Source organism: Limanda limanda, chromosome 8 (genome assembly GCF_963576545.1).
Source record: "Limanda limanda chromosome 8, fLimLim1.1, whole genome shotgun sequence".
NCBI lineage: Eukaryota > Metazoa > Chordata > Actinopteri > Pleuronectiformes > Pleuronectidae > Limanda > Limanda limanda.
In genome coordinates this window covers 13793261-13813368 of record NC_083643.1, presented here as the reverse complement: position 1 = coordinate 13813368, position 20108 = coordinate 13793261, and the positions used below count along the sequence as shown (strand labels likewise).

General features: G+C 42.9%; 1 protein-coding gene across 2 annotated transcripts in view; it reads right to left on the bottom strand.

Moving 5' to 3' along the window:
* Positions 1-19155, bottom strand: part of mef2aa (myocyte enhancer factor 2aa) — a 57660-nt gene extending 38505 nt beyond the window's left edge. For both annotated transcript variants that reach the window (XM_061076906.1, XM_061076905.1), the window contains exons 1-2: positions 19040-19155; positions 1726-1958 (exon numbers count right to left, since the gene is read on the bottom strand). In XM_061076906.1, the coding sequence (XP_060932889.1) occupies positions 1726-1779 (54 nt within the window). In that variant the 5' untranslated portion in view covers positions 1780-1958; positions 19040-19155. The remainder of the gene's footprint in view (positions 1-1725; positions 1959-19039) is intronic.
* Positions 19156-20108: the final 953 nt, after the last annotated feature.

The window sequence follows — 20108 nt, the reverse complement described above, 5'->3', positions numbered from 1 at the left end:
ACGATTGCGACATCATACACTTGCGGGGGAAAGAAAGACAAACTCCCCTACAGGCAATGGGAAAGACGTCAAACTCCTTTTTTTAGAATTTACCCAGGTTTGAAGAACCTGCATATACCTGCTAAATTTGGTGTTAAAGAGGTATATCAACCATTTCATTTAATTTCCCCTGTTTCCTTTTTCCTCCAAATGTCACAGGTCATTGCACGGACTGCAGCCACCACCAATGGACCAAGAGTGATTCCTCCCCTGCGCTTCTTCTTGGATCCCACCCAGAGCCAGGTGTACTGACAATTGGCCCAGAGTGAAGATTTTTCTTTCACACTTGGCTGAGCTGTTATAGCCCTCACAGTAGCAGATGGAGGCCAAGTGAGAGAACCGTTTGGATAGTACGGTATCATGTTAATGCCCAGAGGAAAGGAAGCACTACCGTTTATTATATTTCTGTGTGCCCAGCAAAAAGATCCACCTGTTAAGGAATGCTAATTATACATAGAGAATGAGGTAACACAATGTGTTCTACAGAGAAAACCCATTTGGTATAATTCATCAAAATCTGCAGCATGGATTTTGTTAAATCAGAGGGAGCATATCTATAAAAGAAGTGGACCTGGTCTTCCTGCTATAGATATCGTAGCCTGTTATTCTTGTTTCAAACAGACGCAGGCTGTTTTCTAGAGTGTTTTGCTGTTTAGGAGTTTAAATTTAACAGCAGACAGAGAGAATTCCAGTTCTCTCCCCGTCTGTGGCTAGCCAGGTCCAGTGTAACCGAGGCAGAGAAGGGTGCTGTGTGTCCTGCTGACCCACCCTGCAAATGAGAGGGTGCTGTGGTGCGGTGGCTGCTCCTAATTACAACCAAACAGCTGCAAACACATAGAGTTACAGCGAAAGGGGCTCGGCCATACTGCCAGGCCAGGGGACAAGCCCTACAGTGTGGCGAGGCCACAGTCCTCTCGCTGTGTTCCTCACTACCCTCAGCTCACTCCCACGCCATGAGGCCCCCGCTGCAGCCCAGCGCTCCTGCTGCCTCATCAACTTCTCAGGCTGAAATTGCAGGGTGGCAGGGGAATCATGTCTGTAAATATGACCGCACTGACAAAGAAATGTCACGGTCCCTCTTCTGCTCGCTGGGACATTGGGGAGGGAGGTATGTCTGTTTAGATACGTGCACACCGTGACAGCTCCTGAACTCTGGTCCAAGGCAACAAGGAAAAATGGAGCAGGAGTGTAACCTCCAGACAGGTACAGTACAAACTGTGGCTTTAGATTTTTTCAGATACCAGGTGAATTTAGTAGTTTTGTAAAATACGATCAGAGAATATGATGATCCCAATATATATGAATGCATTTATAGGACCAATGCATAACATTTACAGTATCTAAACAGTGGATGGAGGGAGGGATGGATGGATGAAGGAATGTTAGATAGCTTGGGCTAAGGAGGTAGAGAAGGTTGTCCACTAACCAAAAGGTTGATGGTTTGATCCCCAGCTCCTGCAATTTACAATTCCAAAGTGTCTAAAGATATTGAACCCCAAATTGCCCCTGATGTCTGTGCTGAATGGTGTGTTAAAAAAGCACTGCTATACGATTGTGGGTCGTGAATGTGTGAATGTGGCTTGTACTGTAAAGAGCTTTAAGGGGCCAATAGGACTAGAAGAGTGATATATACCATTTACCATAGATTCTGTGTGTCCAATGAGAAAGCAAAATGATGACACTCACCTGCCTGTTCCTCTCATCCATGATCCTGGTGATCTGTATCTTCTTCCGCCCCATGGCTGCGTTCCTTTTTCCGGTCTCTCTGACACCTCAACAATATCAGAAAAACAACACTCTTTCTTCCTCCGCTCTCCTAGCACATTGTGCAAAAGTCTTTCTTCTTATATACGCTCTTTCACTCTTCTCGGTACCCTCTCTGCGCTCTGACAAGACTAGGCCTCAAACCGCAGGACGACCTGTAGAGAAACAAGGAGAGAGAGAGACAGAGAGAGAGAGACAGAAAGTTAACTTGACACGCAACAATGTCTCCTCAGGCTCTTCAAAGCACCGGAGGGCTCTGCGTTCTGTTCTCGAGCACATTCAGAAAGCATGAGAGCCACATGGCATGTCCGTATCTCCTCAGCTGCTGCACTTGAGCCCCAGCTCAAGTCAATGAAAGATGGCTTCAGTCTTTAAAGGGCAGCAGCTACACAAGAGTCACAGGCAAGTTGTATTGAACAGAAGATATAACATATTTGCTAACCCAAATTACTGAAATACAATATTACCTACTGAACCGAACCCTAATTTGATCATTGTAGAGGCAATATGCTAACATTTGCATAAAGATGACACAAGATGTTAATTAGAACGATTTACGGGAGCTGGTGGGAGGATTTGGTGTCTACACATAGATCTGAGCTTTTCCCTCTTTTTCGATCTTATATTCTGTTTTCCGGCATGTCCGTAAAATTGGGCCATGACATTTTCCAGGATTTTCTGCACCTCTTTTTCACACTGATATATTTGTATCATACCAGTTTTGCGTCTCCCCACTGAATTTTTCTCAAATTTTCCTGCTGTATTCTCACATGGGCTCACGCATTTAACGAGGGAGTTCGCAGGAAAAGTTCTGAAAATGTCAAAAGCAAATGACTCAGACATTTACATTCTCGCATACAGCCCCTCCAATAAAATTCCGGAAAATGTTTGGACTTCATTGCATGTCCGAAAGAAACTTCAGTCTTTGTGCTAAGCTAAGCTAACCGGCTACTTGCCGCAAGTCTTTTCGTTTACTTTCACCTGCTGGGCGAGACAGCACAGCGAGGTTTCCTGCTCTCCCTGAGCTGACCCACCCTCATGCAGGCTTTGCTCTTAAGATGATTAAGAGAGCACCCAGTCTGGGGTTGACAGTAGCTGAAATCTCCTGGGCTGCCGGAGAAGCCACAGGGGATGTTGAGGGAGGGGGTGTATTCCCACATATGTGTTTCTAACCTGTCTAGTGGTTCAGACCACACTGTTCCCCGGAGAACAGCTAACTCTGTCCTGTCTCTACTTCTCTGTAAGAAGAAATATAGCCCCCTCCCTAATGGTACATCCATCACGTACGCCCAGCAAATACAAAATGTCTAAACAACTTCATTTCCCCTATGAGAACAAATGTAGAGAGGTTAACAACTCCATTCGATGCAGTCAGCAGTTGCGAGGCAAGAAAGCCAAGGGCCGAATTGGCAGTGAAAATGAAAATGACCAGTTCCAGTGGCACACAGTCATTATCGGTTACAGATGGACTGGCATTATGGTGTCTGGCTGTCTGAATCGGGGCTCCACTGTAGGCAACCTTGACTGAGATCACCTCACTAACTACCCACGCATGGCAGTCGGAGCCAGGAAAGTGACAGCCTGATCTCTGATGAAGAATTTCCCCCTGAACCCCATCACAACAGGTCAGAGAGAACGATGGTGCTCTTGTTTATTCATCGTTTCACACAAACTGAAAAAGCAGTGTTAGAATAAGAGGTCTGGGATGGGTTCAGCTCCCCAAAATACATTTTTGACCATGGACGCAGCAGTTGTGCGTGTTACAAAAAGTGATTAAATTAGGTGAATTGTTTTTATGTAATATTACAAAACCTGCAGTGCATTTACTGGAATTGGAGGTTTGATGTTGAATTCACCATGAGATCATGAAGTTATTTTAATAAAAGACCTTGATTGTGGGTTTGTGGGTCTCAACAGTAATTGTCCACCGTGGTAAATCGTATCCACATACAGATAAGGATACTTTTTTCACTGTGATCTGTGTTGGTTAAGAGACATTCTCACATATATGGATGCATGTGTCTCTGTCCTGCCTTTATGCAGAGGAGCTGCCACAGCAGGACAGTTCAGGTCTACAGGCATGACACACTCTCATGACTTTTATTATCACAAACACAGATACAAAATGACAGGTCGAGAGGGGCTAACTAATTGTCAACATTCGTCTAACATGCACCTGAAAAGCTAAAAAAATTCTGCTGACAAAACCTAATTGGCAGGATGTCCAATATATACACTATAATCGAATAGTGCCTTAAATCATGTCGCAACAAAATTCACTGTAGATTGACTATTGAAATTTCTGTCTTACAAAGAAGAACAATATCTGTACTGTGTGCAGTTACATGTTTGGGTGTGATGTTCTGACTTCTAAGCACAAAAATGGGACAGACTATCTGTTTATGGCCTTAATCATGTGCTCCTTCTGTGTGCTCTTTCTGTGTGTTGTTTGTGTTGCGAGTAAGAAACAGGGAGACAAGGAAATAGAAAAAAGTGAAGGAAAGCGAGCACGTGGTTGATATCTGTGCACTACGTGTGAACAGAAACCCCCTAACTACTGCAAAATCCCACCTTCAAAACTCATACATAGCGCTCTACAAACAACAGGACGTACGAGAAGAGGGGAGCACATATTTCCGCTAAGGTTGACAGATATGTTTCACCATATTGCATTGTTAAAGTGAGATACATATACCATGTGCACAGAAAGGTTCTGAAAAATAGGGAAGATATTGATTCTCTTATACAGTTGAAATGAGTTTGTTATTGGACAGTAACTGAATAAAAACTGCTTCCATCATAAAAATATCTATTTTGAGTCACTCAATCCAGATCCACACCAAATTTCAGCTGTTGACAGATTTTTCTCATAACGATCTGCATATTATTTTCTTGAAAAAATAAGAAATTAATGCCACATCTCACAATGATAAACAAAGTGACAAAAATTCCTGCTGAATCCTCCCCCTGACCCATACCGCATCTTTCCACCAAGTTTCGTGGCAATCTGTACAGTAGCTTTGCATAATCCTGCTAGTAACTGACGATCAAATAAAAACTCAGATGAAAACATAACCTCCTTAGTGGAGTTATAAAGGTTAAGAACCTTGCATGCATCATAGGGCTGCATGAATCAGAGGATTGGCGCATGTTTGCACAAACAGAGATGGACAGTGTTTAACGGCCTTAATTCCATCCTCTTTAAGAAGACATTTACGTGACACATACACGTGGTCCACTTCGATGTGTACTACTCCAGCACTTCTGAACGATGCTTACCAAACCTTGCCACACATGAATCAATGTGCGGAGAATATGTCGCCATAGGAACGAGCACATGAACCTGGCACAGAAAGTCAATATGACGTGTCTATGCCTAAGTGTCGAACACACGCTCACAGCTCTGGAATATACTGTTTACCTATGGAACATGCATTACGGTGATTTCTGACCAGAGCTGCACTGATCCTCCATGACGAGGTGCGAGACGGGGGGGCCGGTCTGCCTTCTCCTCCCTAAAGGAGGCTCATGGAGACAATGGAGGACTTGGTGACAGCCCTGGTCCTTTCACAATCAATAAAACATGCTCAATCCCCTGTGTAATTACTGGATCCAGCATGTCCTCCTCCTCCCCCTGCGCTTCCAAGCCTGTGTTCACTCGGCACAAAGTTGAGGCATTACTCCCTCAACTGTTGTCCTATATAAAAGGTAATATAAATCTACACCGTACTTTCATGTTGCGGCTACCTAATGAACAGAAAATGAGGCCAGTGTTACTCTATATGTTTGCGGTATAATAAAACTGCATCAAATCTACACCACTAGGATCTTTTCTAGTCTCACAAGTGCAAATAAAGCCTGATATATTGAAGCTATTCGAACATTCGCCCTGTTTGACTTGTGCTAAAGAAGAATCCAATACGTGAGGCGAGCATGCCTACACTTCTTTGAAGGTGGTGGACAGCAGCCAAAGTCTTGAGCGTAGCCGTGACAGTTGTGTTTCCTGTGCGAGGCAGCGTCAGCCTCAGTATCCTACCGCAGGCCGTGGGCAGACAAGACTCAACTTCCTGCCCCTCCACTTCCTGTTATTCAGGACCCTTCTGCGTGCCCTCCGCGGGGGGAGTCAAAGGGAGGCCAGGGAGCGATGGAGAGGAGGAAGAAAGGGAGGGAACCACCTTGGGGACACCCTTCCCCTCTGATCCTTCCCCTTATTACTGTCCCGACTGTAAGTCCGAGACTAAACAACAACAGAGGCTCATCTCCTCTGGCCTGGCTCTGTGTGCTTATTATGTTTACTGGAAGGATCATTACACAGGCTGGACAATGTGCACATGCTGCTTTCAGCCGCTCACTTTGCAATTAGTAGGCAGAGACCTTTCCTTGTTGTTCAAACACTCCACCGGTTACATAAGAATGAATCACAGCTCTCACAACAGGAGTTAACATACATGGAAACAACATGATTATGAGAGAAACTACAATTTCAAATGGGATGCAACAGCCTCACGCAGTAATCTGATGTACAGAGATATGTGGATTCTGTGAAATAATCCTGCGTTCTTAAGTGTATCGAAACCAGTGTCAACACTCGCGCTCGGATGTGATTCGCCTCCGGCAGCCGGCAGACAAAGAGCTAAAGCAGCCTAAATCCACAGTTTTACCAATGTGTTTCAATGGAGCTTTGACACCAGCGCAGCAGGAAATGAACATTCACCCCTTTGTTCTTGCTTTCATCAGGAGGTGCTGTACCTGTAAATGGGGTTGTTGGCCTGAGGGGAGTGGAGGCAAGCCAAGCCTCTCATGCTCTCTCCCTCTTCCCTTTGTGCGAGTGCGCTTATCTCCTTCTCCAGCAGTGAAAGGCAGGATTGTGGCCCCAGCAGCAGCATCACTAGTGTTAATGTCTCCTGATGCTAATCTGACACACGGCTGATCTCTCAACAGCCACTTTTTCCATCGCCTCTTTTCCGCCTTCTTTCTTTCTTGGCTTTTTCTCCTGATTTCTTTCTTTTTTCGTTCCATCTTTCTTTCTTTGAACCCATGTTATACGTTCTTTCACCTCAGTTTCCAAGGCAACTAATGAGATGTAATTAATAAGAGCTATCGCAAGGGCATGCGGACAAAAAAGAAGTGAAAAGGGAGGCTTGGAGAAATGTGGAAAGAGGTGGGGCTGTCTTCAAATCATGGACTTTCTGCAGCACTTCCCCTTTCTCTGTAAAGAATTGCTGTGGGTGACATTTTTCATATACAGAGGAGTGATTTACAGGCAAGGCTAACATAATTTTGATGTGATTACCTTAAAAGTTTTGAAGGAAAAACCAAATACAATTCGCTCAAAAGAAAAAACCTCCAGGCCAAAATCTTGAGATTGGTAAATTAAGATATATCTCCAATAGATTTCTTACTAATTTAAATGTGGGTCGTAACAGTACATTAAGTAATGTTTTTAATTTAGCGTGGGTTCATGGGAGTTGTAGGAAGATTTATCTGGGTTTGAACGTTATTGGAAACATGTTGGATAATGTAAGTACACAAGTCAACAAAATATAAAAAGTAGGTCTGGTAATTTCTAGGCACGTTAATGAAGAATTGTTACATATTAAATCTTTTAAAGGTCATTGAGATTCTATCAAGACTAATTTCATTAGGGGAAAAAACTCATCGCTCCAGAGGAGGCGGTGACCTGCACAGTCGGGACAGTCACAAAGCCAGCAGTGAGAGTCTGCACTAAAATGGCAGCCAGGTAGACAGCGAGTGGTTAATCTGCCTGATGACTGGTGGCTCAGTCCAACCCTCCAATGACCCAGCTGTAATCCCACATTGGATCAATGCAAGTTCAAACAATCCTCCACGCTGCTAGCACCTTGCCTGCGCTGGTGGGATTGTGCTGTTAGACAGGGACCAGGAGACAGAAAGCTACTTATCACCTCCAAAATGACATCAAAAGGAAAGAAAGCCCCACAGGATGAACCTGCTTGCACTGAGAGCGTGTTTCAATGTTACACAGCCGCCTGGATGGAAACCATGTCGATCTTCAGAATAAATACTGGACAAGTATCCAATCTACAACATCTATACGATGAGTGGAAGTACAGGAACGACCAATAACCAAAGGACGTCATTCGCTGACAGCATTACCAGACAGACATCCTCCATCTCACTCTCACATCGCTGTCAGGGGATGAGAGGACTATGCAAGGTGACTTTGACTAAGTGCCTTGGGGTTTCATGAGAAAAATGCCATTGACATTACATTAATTTCATGTCTCTTTTTTAACTGACTTAGAGCCACAGAGTCCCGCATAGCATGAAAAAAAAAAAAAAGGAAAAAGACCTAGACAATTTTGCTGTAGCTTCAAGGCACAAGAGGCCAAGGAAGACAACAGTGACAAATAGGTGACATGATGGTCCACCAACTTTTTTTCCTCCATTCAACAGAGGGACGAGACATTGGCAGGATGAACGTTAGTCAGAAACTTTGCGCTGCACTTCACGTGTGTTTGGGTGCGACAGCAGGTGTGTGTGTGACACGGAGGCTGAACAAAAACAAGAGAGGAAGGGAGCGAAAAGACAGTAAGAGTGTGTTAACTATGTGGAAAAGATGTAAAGGAAATAAGACTCAAAGAAGCACCCGGCGCCCATCCCATCCCACCTCTGTGGTAGTGAGCGGCAGCGGCGTTGTAACATAATTACTGCTGGGACACTTCTATTCCCAATGATCCATTTGCGTCAGTCAGGTTTTCAAGCCCAGCCAATGAATGGATTCTCAGTTTCTCAAGGATAAAGAGATGACCCTCTCCAAGCAGTTATATCCATTTCATGTAGAGAAGCTACTCTCCTCCTCAAGGTAAATCCCTTGATGCAGATTGGAGTGAAACTTTTACGAACAAAGAAAAACGATGTTAACTTCCTTGATGCAAGGGTAGGTGGATGAATTATGTCTCATTAAAACTGAATGTGCTTGACAACTGAGAATTCATAGACACACAGGACAGTTTATATAGTGGCCTACTAGATTGTCTTAAATAATCATTTACAGGTGATCTTGAAAAAAAAATCCCCTGCGATCTAATAACATTTCCCCACAATTCTAACATCTGGATATAAAACATTTAATGAAAGCATATTTTTAACCCAAGTTGTCACATTTTTCTAATCCAAATGAGTGGTAGCCACAATTTTTCTATCATATTAAATTAAAGATTTCTTACGTTTTCATGTTTTGTTTGCGTTTTACAAAAATAGCAAGAACATATCTCGATTTCAGCTATTTAAATTATGCAATCGCAGCTTGTAAAAAGGGGAAAATATTTTCTAATCAAACAATCTACAAACTAACTTCTCACTTTATATTAACACTGTTGCTTTAACAAACTGTGTCTCTGAGCAAAAGCCCTCAGTCACCAACATCCCTTATGACAGTATGTCGGTATGTCACTTTAACAAGTCAGTTTCTTGACATGACACAATATCAGAATCCAGGACTCTTTATGGATGAGCACTTATTTGCTTTAACTAATAAAGATACATGTAACAACTTTGAGTGAGTTTAAGCATCAGTTTTCACAATTTGATGTTTTTCTTACTGATTTTTGTTGGAAGATGAGTATCTTTTTATACTCATTTTTACAAACAAACACATGCACACAAAAACACAAATGCATGCACGGTCCTAGAGGTTTATACATTTGCATCGCATTACAGTGCGGTGCTGTCGTCTGATATCCTACAATGGCATGTGTCCATTTGCATGGTTGTCTTTCATTAGATGGACCTCTCACCAGGGAATTATAATAATGCCAGCACCACTGGGAGCAACAGACCCCCTTCTCACCCACCATCCCATCCACCACCCCCACCCTCCCAGGATCCCTGCGAGTTGTGTTAAGTGCCATGGCAGCCTTTTGATGTTGCACAGGCCGCAACTCAGAAATGGTAAACAGCGAAGATGAACCGAGATCTTCCTCCGGGGGGAATCTGCAGTGTAAGGGTATTAGGGACGTCACGCATAATGTCTCTCAGCAGTCGAGCATTTAACTAATCTCGACGCATCTTTGGAAACACTGAGGATCCGGATTAGATACTGAGATTTTAGATATTCAATTCAATTCTCTCCCAGTGTTTGATGATCAGCGGGCATATTTCATTAAATAAATAGTGAGTGGCGAAAACAAAAAGAGTTTCTTTGCTGCAAATACTGTACATGCAGTTTAGGATTACTGTCTGCCTTCAGAGAATGTGCGCTTTCAATGGAAAAAAAATTAAAAAGCTCAGAATAAATATTTGATTTTCTCTTCCCATTTTTATCTTCCACTCGATGCCTCTTTCCCACAGTGTTCCATTACATAAAAGGTTTATGCAATATGAGCAGTGAGGATGGCCATGAGTCATAACAACACTGAAAGGGGCTAGCTAAAGTAGCATTGATTTTTTTTCTTCCTTTCTTATAATTTAATGTTGTAGAATTAGTCTTTTAATGATCCCTTACAGCCTCTGGAATTCACGCTTTTATATTTGTTTCCACGTAAACATTTCAAACGAAGCAGCTGCTCACTGTATTTTCTGAAAATACATAATGACACATGGAGGCTGGAAGTGGCAGGAAAATACATAAAATCTGGATTTGTCTGTGCGATGTTTGTCATGGAGTTTTATGTTGTTTGATGTCTGCAACACAATAGGAGACAGTTTTCAGTTAGAGTGCATGCTCTGAATCTGCTCTGTGAACGGTGCGTCTCAACAGAAAACAGCAGTTTTAGCAGCAGACAATCCTCTAATGCTCTGTTCTCAGAGGACAGATGTGACCGAAAAAAGTGTGAGGCGGATCATTTCTTTATAACCAATAAAAGCAGATAAACTGACTTGAACATGAAAGACGAGGGGAACATTTTTCTCTCTTTCTCTCTCTCTCTCTCTCTCTCCCCGGCTTGAATATCTATTGACATCAATGAAGGGCATTCACTGAGCAAATAAACTAAGGGGCATTTAGGCAGTTAGCCCACAGTATCTCCCAAATCAGATGATGTGTGCTAGCTGTCACATGAACACTGTGTGCAAACACTGTGATAGAGAGAGAGAAAGAGAGGGAGGGAGAGAGAGAGAGAGAGAGAATAAGAGAGAGAGAGAGAGAATAAGAGAGAGAGAGAAAGAGAGACCCCCACAGGCCCCTGCTGCTGCTCACCTCTCCAGGAATCTTTTCAGTCAAACTGTTTGCTGATAGCCTCTGGTCCCGAGTCCCAGGGCCAACGGCTGATGATGGATGCCACCCACCCGCCCCCCCTACACACCACCCCAATCCCTCTCCCCAGCCCCCATATATGTTCTGAACACCCCTGGCAGTTGGAACGGCGACAGAGGTTGAGGGGAGGAGGGAAACAGAATCAAGAACAACACGGTCTGACATGAATATAGGCTGCCAACAACTCACTGGTGAAAAAAAAAAAAAAAACGACACAAAAAACGACACAATTTTCACCTAGATCTGCAGCCCACAGGACACAGATGGAAACTGGACTGGGAGAGGGTGGAGAGGACAGGCAGGCAGACGCACAAACAGCGGGCGGACCCGACACCTCAATCTCAATCCCAGTCACACTATAGAGAGCTGGGATCCAGGGACTAAAGATGTGATGACAATACTTTATGGATGGAATTCACTCAAAAAGACTGTGGCTGAGTTTTAAAAAAGCTTTATTGACAACTAGAACCTCCAGAGGGGGCTGTATGTGAGACGCAAATGTCTGAGTCAGTTGCTAAGGACATTCTCCGGAGTTTCTCCTACCCGCCCACTGGTAAAAACTAATGATAATGTCTAAGTGAGACCATGACAGAACGAGATTATCTAGAGGTTTCCCTCCTAGCAATTTCTAACATGCAATACTGAAACAAATATATTTAATACACACATCCACTGAAGATGTCACCTGGGAAAGACAACAAGATTCAAGATCTGACTGGACAATCTCCAACTGCACTCTTCAGGCAAACTCCAGAGAAAGTTTAGAAATCCTGCTTACAGACAAACAAACTATCGGTAACTAAAAAATAACCTCCACAACGGAAGTAAATATGACTTACCAGATTGCAGAGGTTTTCAAATTGTCTCCACTTAAAGAGTAAAGAGGAGTTATGTTGATGCTTTAGAAAACTAAGTGAACTGGAAACGTCTAAAGATGATATCTAGGCTTGTATAAATCGTACTTGACTAAGCTTATACACCTCCCCTAAAGTGAGCAAGGTCATAAACATATTCGGAATCTGCACACACAACATAAACACAATAAACTCTATCTCACTCTAACGTACAAAGTTTGGAAACTCATGCTCAAAAAAGGAACACGCGTGTGGCGATGCAGTGTTCATGCTGCTAGTTCATGGCCCTAACAGCGGAGAGGAAGACAACTTTGAACTGGAAGTCAGAGCCCTGCAGTGGACCAGGGCCGCGTCCACAGAGTAGAAGGGGCTGGGTCACTTCCCTTCCCTGTTCGTATGAAAATAATGGGAGGAATAGCACTACTACCAGCAGAACGTCCGCCACCGCCCCCTCAGCTGTCCTGGTTCACAGGCCTTTCTGAGACAGACAGAAAAACAAGGATATCGCAGGCCAGGCCTCCTTCCTGCCGCTCGGGGGGGGGGGGGCGTGACGGAGTCTGTCCAGCTGCAGGAGAGTCCAGTCCAGTAGCTTCCTTCCAGTGGCTACTGGACTTTTAGTCACTGCTGAAAAGGCCTCAAAACACCAGCCAATGATAAACACTTATCTGTGGACCCTTTAATATTATGGGAAACATGATGGGAGTCAAGATTAAATGGCGATAAAGGTTGTAAGCGATGTTTCAAATCACTTATTTTGGCACCGGATAACGGCATAGTAAACAGCTCCATTACAAAGAGCTTACTAGACTTTGAAGAAAGTTCACTTAGTCGACACTTCAATTGTTTGTCTGCTTGTGATGCTTCTACTTGAATTATCTCTACACAAAGCAGGAGAATTTAAATCTCCAGCGAGTGAGAAAAGATCTACAATACAGCATCAGGAATTCAATACAGTGGGGTATATTAGCAATCATGGGAGATCTTTTGATCTAGTAAATTAGATTATAATGTATTCCTTTGATTTATGTGTGTCTCATTGAGATTCAGTTAAAACGCAACTCAGCAAAGAGATGTCTTTCTTAACTTAATTTTCAACTTCATCAGTTTTGCTTTTACACATGATTCAACTTAATAATATCACTACGGTATTGTGCAGCAACATAGTCACTTAATGTAGCCGCTTTTCTACCATCCATCACTGTTAACCCTTTTCCGATGGTCAAACAGACCCACTAACATGATCATGGTCAAATGACTGCACGGTAGACACAGGTTTTTATCGTCTTCTGCACCGATTGGCACTGACGGAAACATGACTTCTGGGTGAGTAGCCTAATTTCCTCTTCTTTATTTTTGGCAGGCTAGATACCGACACTACACCTTTTCGTGCATTAACTTCTGGCTATGGCGTGTAAATAGCCATGAATGTTTGTGTACTGTTGCGTATTGGGAATTTTTTCATTTATATCGGGCAAGATGCAAGCGAGGTTTTCGAACTAACTCACCAGGGGAAATAAAACAAAGGAAAGACAAACTCCTCCACTTACAATAGAAAAGGAGTCAATTACCTTTTTCAGCAGGTTTACAAAAAAAACACAGATTTTGGTGTAAAAGAGGCATATTAGGAAATGTCTGTAGCATGTAAACAACATTAAGAAAGCAAGGTAAAAAATTATAGTGACCAACTAAACCACAGGACACACATATTTGGGTTATACGTCTTGTTAGGTTAGCCCACTCACATGTGAGAAGATGCACAGTGTGACTCTGTGGTTTCTTTTGCACTCCAGAAAGCCAAAGCGGGAGGAGGTGACATCTCAGAAAAGTGTGAAATGACTTGACTTCTCAAAGTCATCACCTTTGCTCCACCACATGCTTCCACAGTCTACAGCGTCCCAAACCACACATTGTGCATGTGCAAGTGCTAACCTCATTAGATTGAATTAAAGGTGACATAGCCAGAAACTGAGGGAAAAAACAAATATTGTATGGTGCTTTATAAAAAAGAAAAAAATAGCAACAAGTACTACAAACTGAACGACCATTTAAAGGTACAATACATAACTTGGCCACTAGGGGTCTTTCAATCAAATCAATAACACGATACCTAGTTTGATGATGTGATGAAGCTATGTGATCATGTGAGTTGTTGTCTTCATCACCATAGCTGATGAAATTGTACCTACATTGCGAGTGCCAAAAAACAAAAACTGAAAAAAGCAGCTGACTGGCTAACTGGCTAGCGGTGCACTTTTCCTTCTTTATTCGTCGTTTTGCCCCGTAAATTACGGCCGAGAACGGTTAAGCAGATATGAGACAGTTAAAAGGCGATGAAAACTTTAAATAAATTGAGAATTTCTCTGAGTTTGAACATTGTTAGAACAATTTTGTATAATGTAAGTACATATGTCAAACAATATACAACACAACTCATTTTAATGAAGAATTTTTACATATAATATATTTCACTCTTATCTCTCTCCTTACGACCCTGGAATAGTGCCCGTATCATAACAGGCATACAGGACCTTTGTTGCGGTAAAGCTTATTTTACCGACACAGTATGGTTAGGTTTAACATAAAAACTACTTGGTCAGGTTTAGGGAAAGGCGGTGGACTTCCTGGACCTTTGCTGTCACGCAGTTAAGGTGGTTGACCGGTCACGGGTAAAAGAGACAATGATGACTGTTGGTTTCATATGGTAAAAGAACTGTGGTCTCCTAATTCCTATGTCCTGTCGATCCGCTATCATCCTCATCCGTCTCCTAACGTGAACTTTACGGCTCTGCACACTACGTCAGCTGACTTCCCGCTTTACTCCCATCATAATTAATATGGTCACTAGAAGTCAGCTGATAAACATGTATCTATGGGTCGCAGTACACTGCTTGCACGGATGACCTTTGGGGTCATTTCTTAAAGGCGGAGAGTCCCTATTTTGTCCTGGATGCACCTCTGTGGCAACAGTGGACACCATGGATTTGTTTGTTTGTATTCAGAGTCACAGTCGGCGAACAGTATGGATGTGTAGTGAGACGCGGCCCATGCAGGATCATCGTGTTGAAAGCAGATTAACAGCAGATTTAGAGTGCGGCTCTGGCCGAGGATCCTCCTGCTGATTCTCCTGTGTGGTCCAGGTGTAAGAGGTGGATAGACCTCCAGTCGGTCCTTGTTTGGAGGAGCAGGGGAGGCAGGAAAAGACAGCACGGCCTTAAGCTGCTCTGCCCCGCTCAGCAGCACATGTGCTGAGTGAGCCGAACGGGGTGGCTTACCACCAGAGGTCTCAGGCAAGGGCAGGACAGTTGAAAGGTCACTGGTAGCTGTCTTGCTATACAAACATTGCTTCAGCGAGTACTACATTTACCCTCTGAGCTTACATCAAGCTGTTAGAGGGCCGTCATAATACTGGAGTGTCTGACAGCCACTCAAATGTACAACAATAATACCATTTTCTGATATTGTTCATTATAAATATGGGGAAAGTTTGTTAAGATAAATAACCAAAGCATTCTTTGACATTTGAAAATGAAGTTTCAATGTCCTTGCTGTGGTTGAAGGTTTTAAAGAAAACCACATAACGTTAAACAATGAATACATGTTTGTCTGAGACCAGCTGCTAGTTCTTGACCACAATGGCTCACACAATCCAACCATATGAACATCCTGTCAAATATGAGACGCACAAGCATGAAAATGTGACGCATAGTGAACCAAGCAAGGATCTATACACCGTGACGCCCCCATACTCCGGATATTTGCTGGTGTGATGACCTAATAACCATTAACCAGATACAGAGGGAAACAATATTTTTTACAAATCATGTATCTTGACTTGAAACAACTCTAAATAAAAGTTTTCTGCTCAAAGTTTATAGTTTACAGGTCTCGTTACTGGCTTTGTGCACAGCAACAGAAATAATCAAACGGTATATTCGCATTAATGTGAAGTTTTCTTTAGCAAAAAAAAGAGAAAAACAACACAAGACTTGGCTCTTTGGTCTCCACAGGACAGTCTACAGTGAACTGCGGTCTAAAACATTATCTGCCAGGCTCAAGATTCTGCATCCAACCTCCAGGTCTCACAGGAGAACGCTGGAATCTCCATATTGATGCTCCAATAAACAATGAATCATGTTACTAAGGGTCAAAGACAACGTTGAGTTAACATAAAACACAATTTCAAGCATTAGATTCTCTCAAGATACAGAGTTAAAACAAACTATAAAGGCAAAAAGGAGAAGACAGTTACTTATTTTATAAAATTCAATTTGTAATGTTTCAGCAGCTAATAATAATTACAACCAAATCACCGAACAATCCGTATTTAATCCATCCTAAAGCAACTGAACTTAAACCTCACTTGCCAAATGTTCAGTAGTAATAAAACAAACAGCCCTTTACAGATGCGGCTTCACTGCTGCACATTAAACAATATCAAATAATGCAAAACCCGTTAAAAAATAGATTTAAGATCATGTGGAAAAATTCTAAATGCACAAACCTATTCTGAAACAATTGTAATGTCCATAATTGCTGTGATGTTAAAGCTGAATTTGCAATATAAAAGAACATCTCGGCTTACCGAACAATCAAAGAAACACTATCCTCTTTATTGGCCAGAGAATATTCAGCTTCTATCTCTTATTTTTCATTCAATACATCCTTGGATTTCAGCTTTCTGGTGTTTTGTCCTCCTTGGAGAAAAAAAAAAAACGTCCTGGGAGGAGGAGAGTGGAGGAGAAAAGACTTGCACTCAGTGATTCAGAGGCATCGTGTGAACGCCAGCATTCTCCCTCTGACAACCAGCCTTAATTGCGGATCCAACTCGCCCACACACTCCACATTTCTCCTGGAAGGAGAAGCTGAGACACTGATACTGAAGTGGGATGAGGAGTGCAGTAAAAGATGCTGCAGCTGCCCATTCCTCACAACGTCGCCACCTCTCATTTCTCCCTTTCCAACCGAGAACTTGTGCTGAGACGCTAACAACACGCACTTCGGCAACATTTACAGAGACATGCAAACATAACATGTAACAAGGCTAAAACCTTTAATAAACACTCGCAGTCATCGAGGAAATATTAGCCATCTATCGCCCTTTAGTGCGTCTTCCTGTCCTTGATTAAATGATAGAGGGCAAAATCTCATTATTATCGTCTTATCAAACCTCTCCCAGTGTGTTTGTGTAATGGAAAAGGCAAAGGTTAGAGCGACAGTTCAACCGCATGCATAAGGAGAGACATTCCCGACGGCTGGATCCGCGCCTTCACGTTCCTGCTCAGACTAATACACATCATAAATTGTTGAGATGATATTCATTTCGGCAGCGTAGAAAGAATCCCTCATCCACACATTAGACATAAGAGCTCACGTGATGTGGATCATGAGCAACAAGGCCCCATTACTGACGAGGCCTGGGGCAGCGCAGAAGCTAATGACTGCAGATTGGAGGGTGCTTTATGCTTTGCTTTAGAAATCACTGGCAGCCAGCTGGTAAGGTAATGTGCATGCCATCGGAACAGCGGTAACAGCAAATGGGCTTTGAAAAAACTACAAGCGTGCACTGAAACAACTCGTGTCCCAGAAGAATGCCTTTAATAGGAACATTTGTTATTGGTTCAGGTCATACAGCAAGTTGTAAAATATTGATTACTGAGATCCACGCAAAGAGATAATTTCTAAATAGGTAACTGTAAATAACTGGAGGACGACGCAGCTTTTTAAGGACTATGTGAATTGGCTGGATCCGTTCGATAACACAAACCACACATTACAAGTTGCAACACATCAGGCAACCATAAAGAAAAAAGAACAACTCCCGAAGACAGAATTCATACCAATGTTACATTTTGCTATTCTCTGCAGCAACCAGCTCCTTATGAACAATATTAATGAGACACAAGTACGGTTCTAGGCGTACACCAGAAACATTTGAGAAGGTCAGGTTACCGCTGGCCGCTGCTCGCTGTGGCCAGAGGTTAAGGTCACACAGAGAGAGAAGAGAGACAGACGAGAGATTCAAAGAAGCACCTCGCAGCAGAGATCCACTAACAGGCTCCATAAACCAAACCTGACTGTGCAACTTATCCCACATGTACCGTGCAACTGACTAGTACTTAAAAAACAAAAAATTGAGATGGTAAGGTGAGTTTGTGCAGTGACAAGACTGTCAAGATTAAAGATTACCTCTTAAATATTTCAGCAGAGCTTTTTTTTAAGCCTATTAAATTTGAAATAAAGCCATAACCGGGTTGTTTACTATATATTCAGGAAACACGTAGTCACTTACAGGCATCTGAATCAGTGTATGACATGTTACAATGCCAAAACAAGGCTTGATTTCCTGTTTAATGGATTTTTTAAGTTTGTTGCAGACATAAAAACACTGAGAGCAGCTTGCATGGCAATAAGCGAGTGTAGAGAGAAGCTGAACAGTACCATCTACATCTCAACACCACTAACTTCAAGCTAGGAGCCAAACTGGCACCAGGCTCCAGCACTCGTGTCTAAATAATAAATAAATAATAAATAAAAATATTAGTAAGTGGAATTAGATGTGTAGACTTAAAACAAAATGGAAAGTGGTCACATGCTTTTAAAGAAAATAATGTGCTCAACTTTCTATCACCATGACACACTAACTGTGTGTGCGTGTGTGTGTGTGTGAAGTGACGGCTCCACTGTGTTATTACACACACTGATTACTATTTTCCCCAAGCGATGCGCCTGTTTGACAAAGTACACTCAGGTTCACACTTTCCACGACAAGGACTTTTACAGACACAGATCACGGATGAGAGTTGTTTTTTCTTTTTTTTTCTTCTCATGTCTTGGGAAGGAGCGTGTTACCGGATGAATCCTGGAAAAGTTTCTCGTAATTATTCGGATTGATAAGAAAACACACAGAACACACGCAGAGGATCACAGCTCGATCAGAGGATCTGCCCACGACGAGATGTTGATGTTGTCTTCTGTCGGATTAACAGATAGAGAAATAGATGAGGAGTCTCCCCCGGCTCCTCAATCCCACTCTACATCTCCCTCTCTCTCGTTCACTCTCTCTCACTCTCCCTCTCTCTCTCTCTCTCTCTGTGTCGCTGCTGCCACACTCAACACTGCCACATTGTTTCTATTTCCGTGTACTCACCTTCGCTCCCGCTGGATATAGACACTCTATATCGGTGGCTCCGCTGGATAAACGTAATTTCAGTTCGCATTTACACGCTGACTGCTATTTTAGGGGAGGGGGGGGACGCTGACAAACTCAGAGAAGCCAGTCTTCCTCTTGTCACCGAGACTCCTCCCCTCATCTGACGAGCTGCCTCCCTATCCCTCCCTCTCTCTCTCTCGCTCTCTCCCTCCCTCTCTCTCTCTCTCTCTCTCTCCCACACACACACACACACACGGAGTCAAAACATTGGAACAACTTGGAAAAGTCCCTGATTATAAACCGAGAGGTAAACAAGGCAATAATAGAGAATCTCAGATCTGTTTTGCAGAATATTGTTATTAAAAATGAAATACTCTGCTGTGGTTTGATTCCTGTCACATTCTTCATAACAACAACTGTGTCCCATGGATGCGGAGTAAATCAAAACTTGTGGAAACTTTGACAGAACTTTAACTGAATTAACTAATAATAATAATAAAAAAGAAGTTAAACGAGCCTAAATCTGAAGCCAAGTATTTAATTGTGTTACAGTACATTCTGTTTCTTTGGAGTCTGACTTTTGTTTCTTTTTTCTGGGGGGGGGGGGGGACAACTTTCAGCCTCATCACATTAGACACGTTTGACGTCATATCTCTAAGACAACAGCGATGGAATTCGGGGGTGGGAAGGACGCGCCCACAAGCCAATGGGAACCCGCAGCGCCTCTTCGGGAGCCAATAGGAAGAGGAGATGGGCGGGAGCTGGTTGACGTGCTCATGAGCGTGTCACGTGTGGACATGTGCAGGATCAGAGGGGGTGTGGTGGTCAGACTGTGCGCAGGCATGTAGGAGACAGGTGCGAGTGAAAGAGCAGTTTACTGGATTATGTATGAAATATGATGGGGAGGAACATGTAGACCAGTTTGGACAAGGGACTGGAGAAGCACATGGACAGTGGAGAACTGCAGCAGGTTCAACCAGGAGCACTTCAAGTCTCCAAACTGATCTCGGGTTGAACTACAAAGTCATTTGGAACTATGATTTTTTTGTCGCATATAAACACCTGA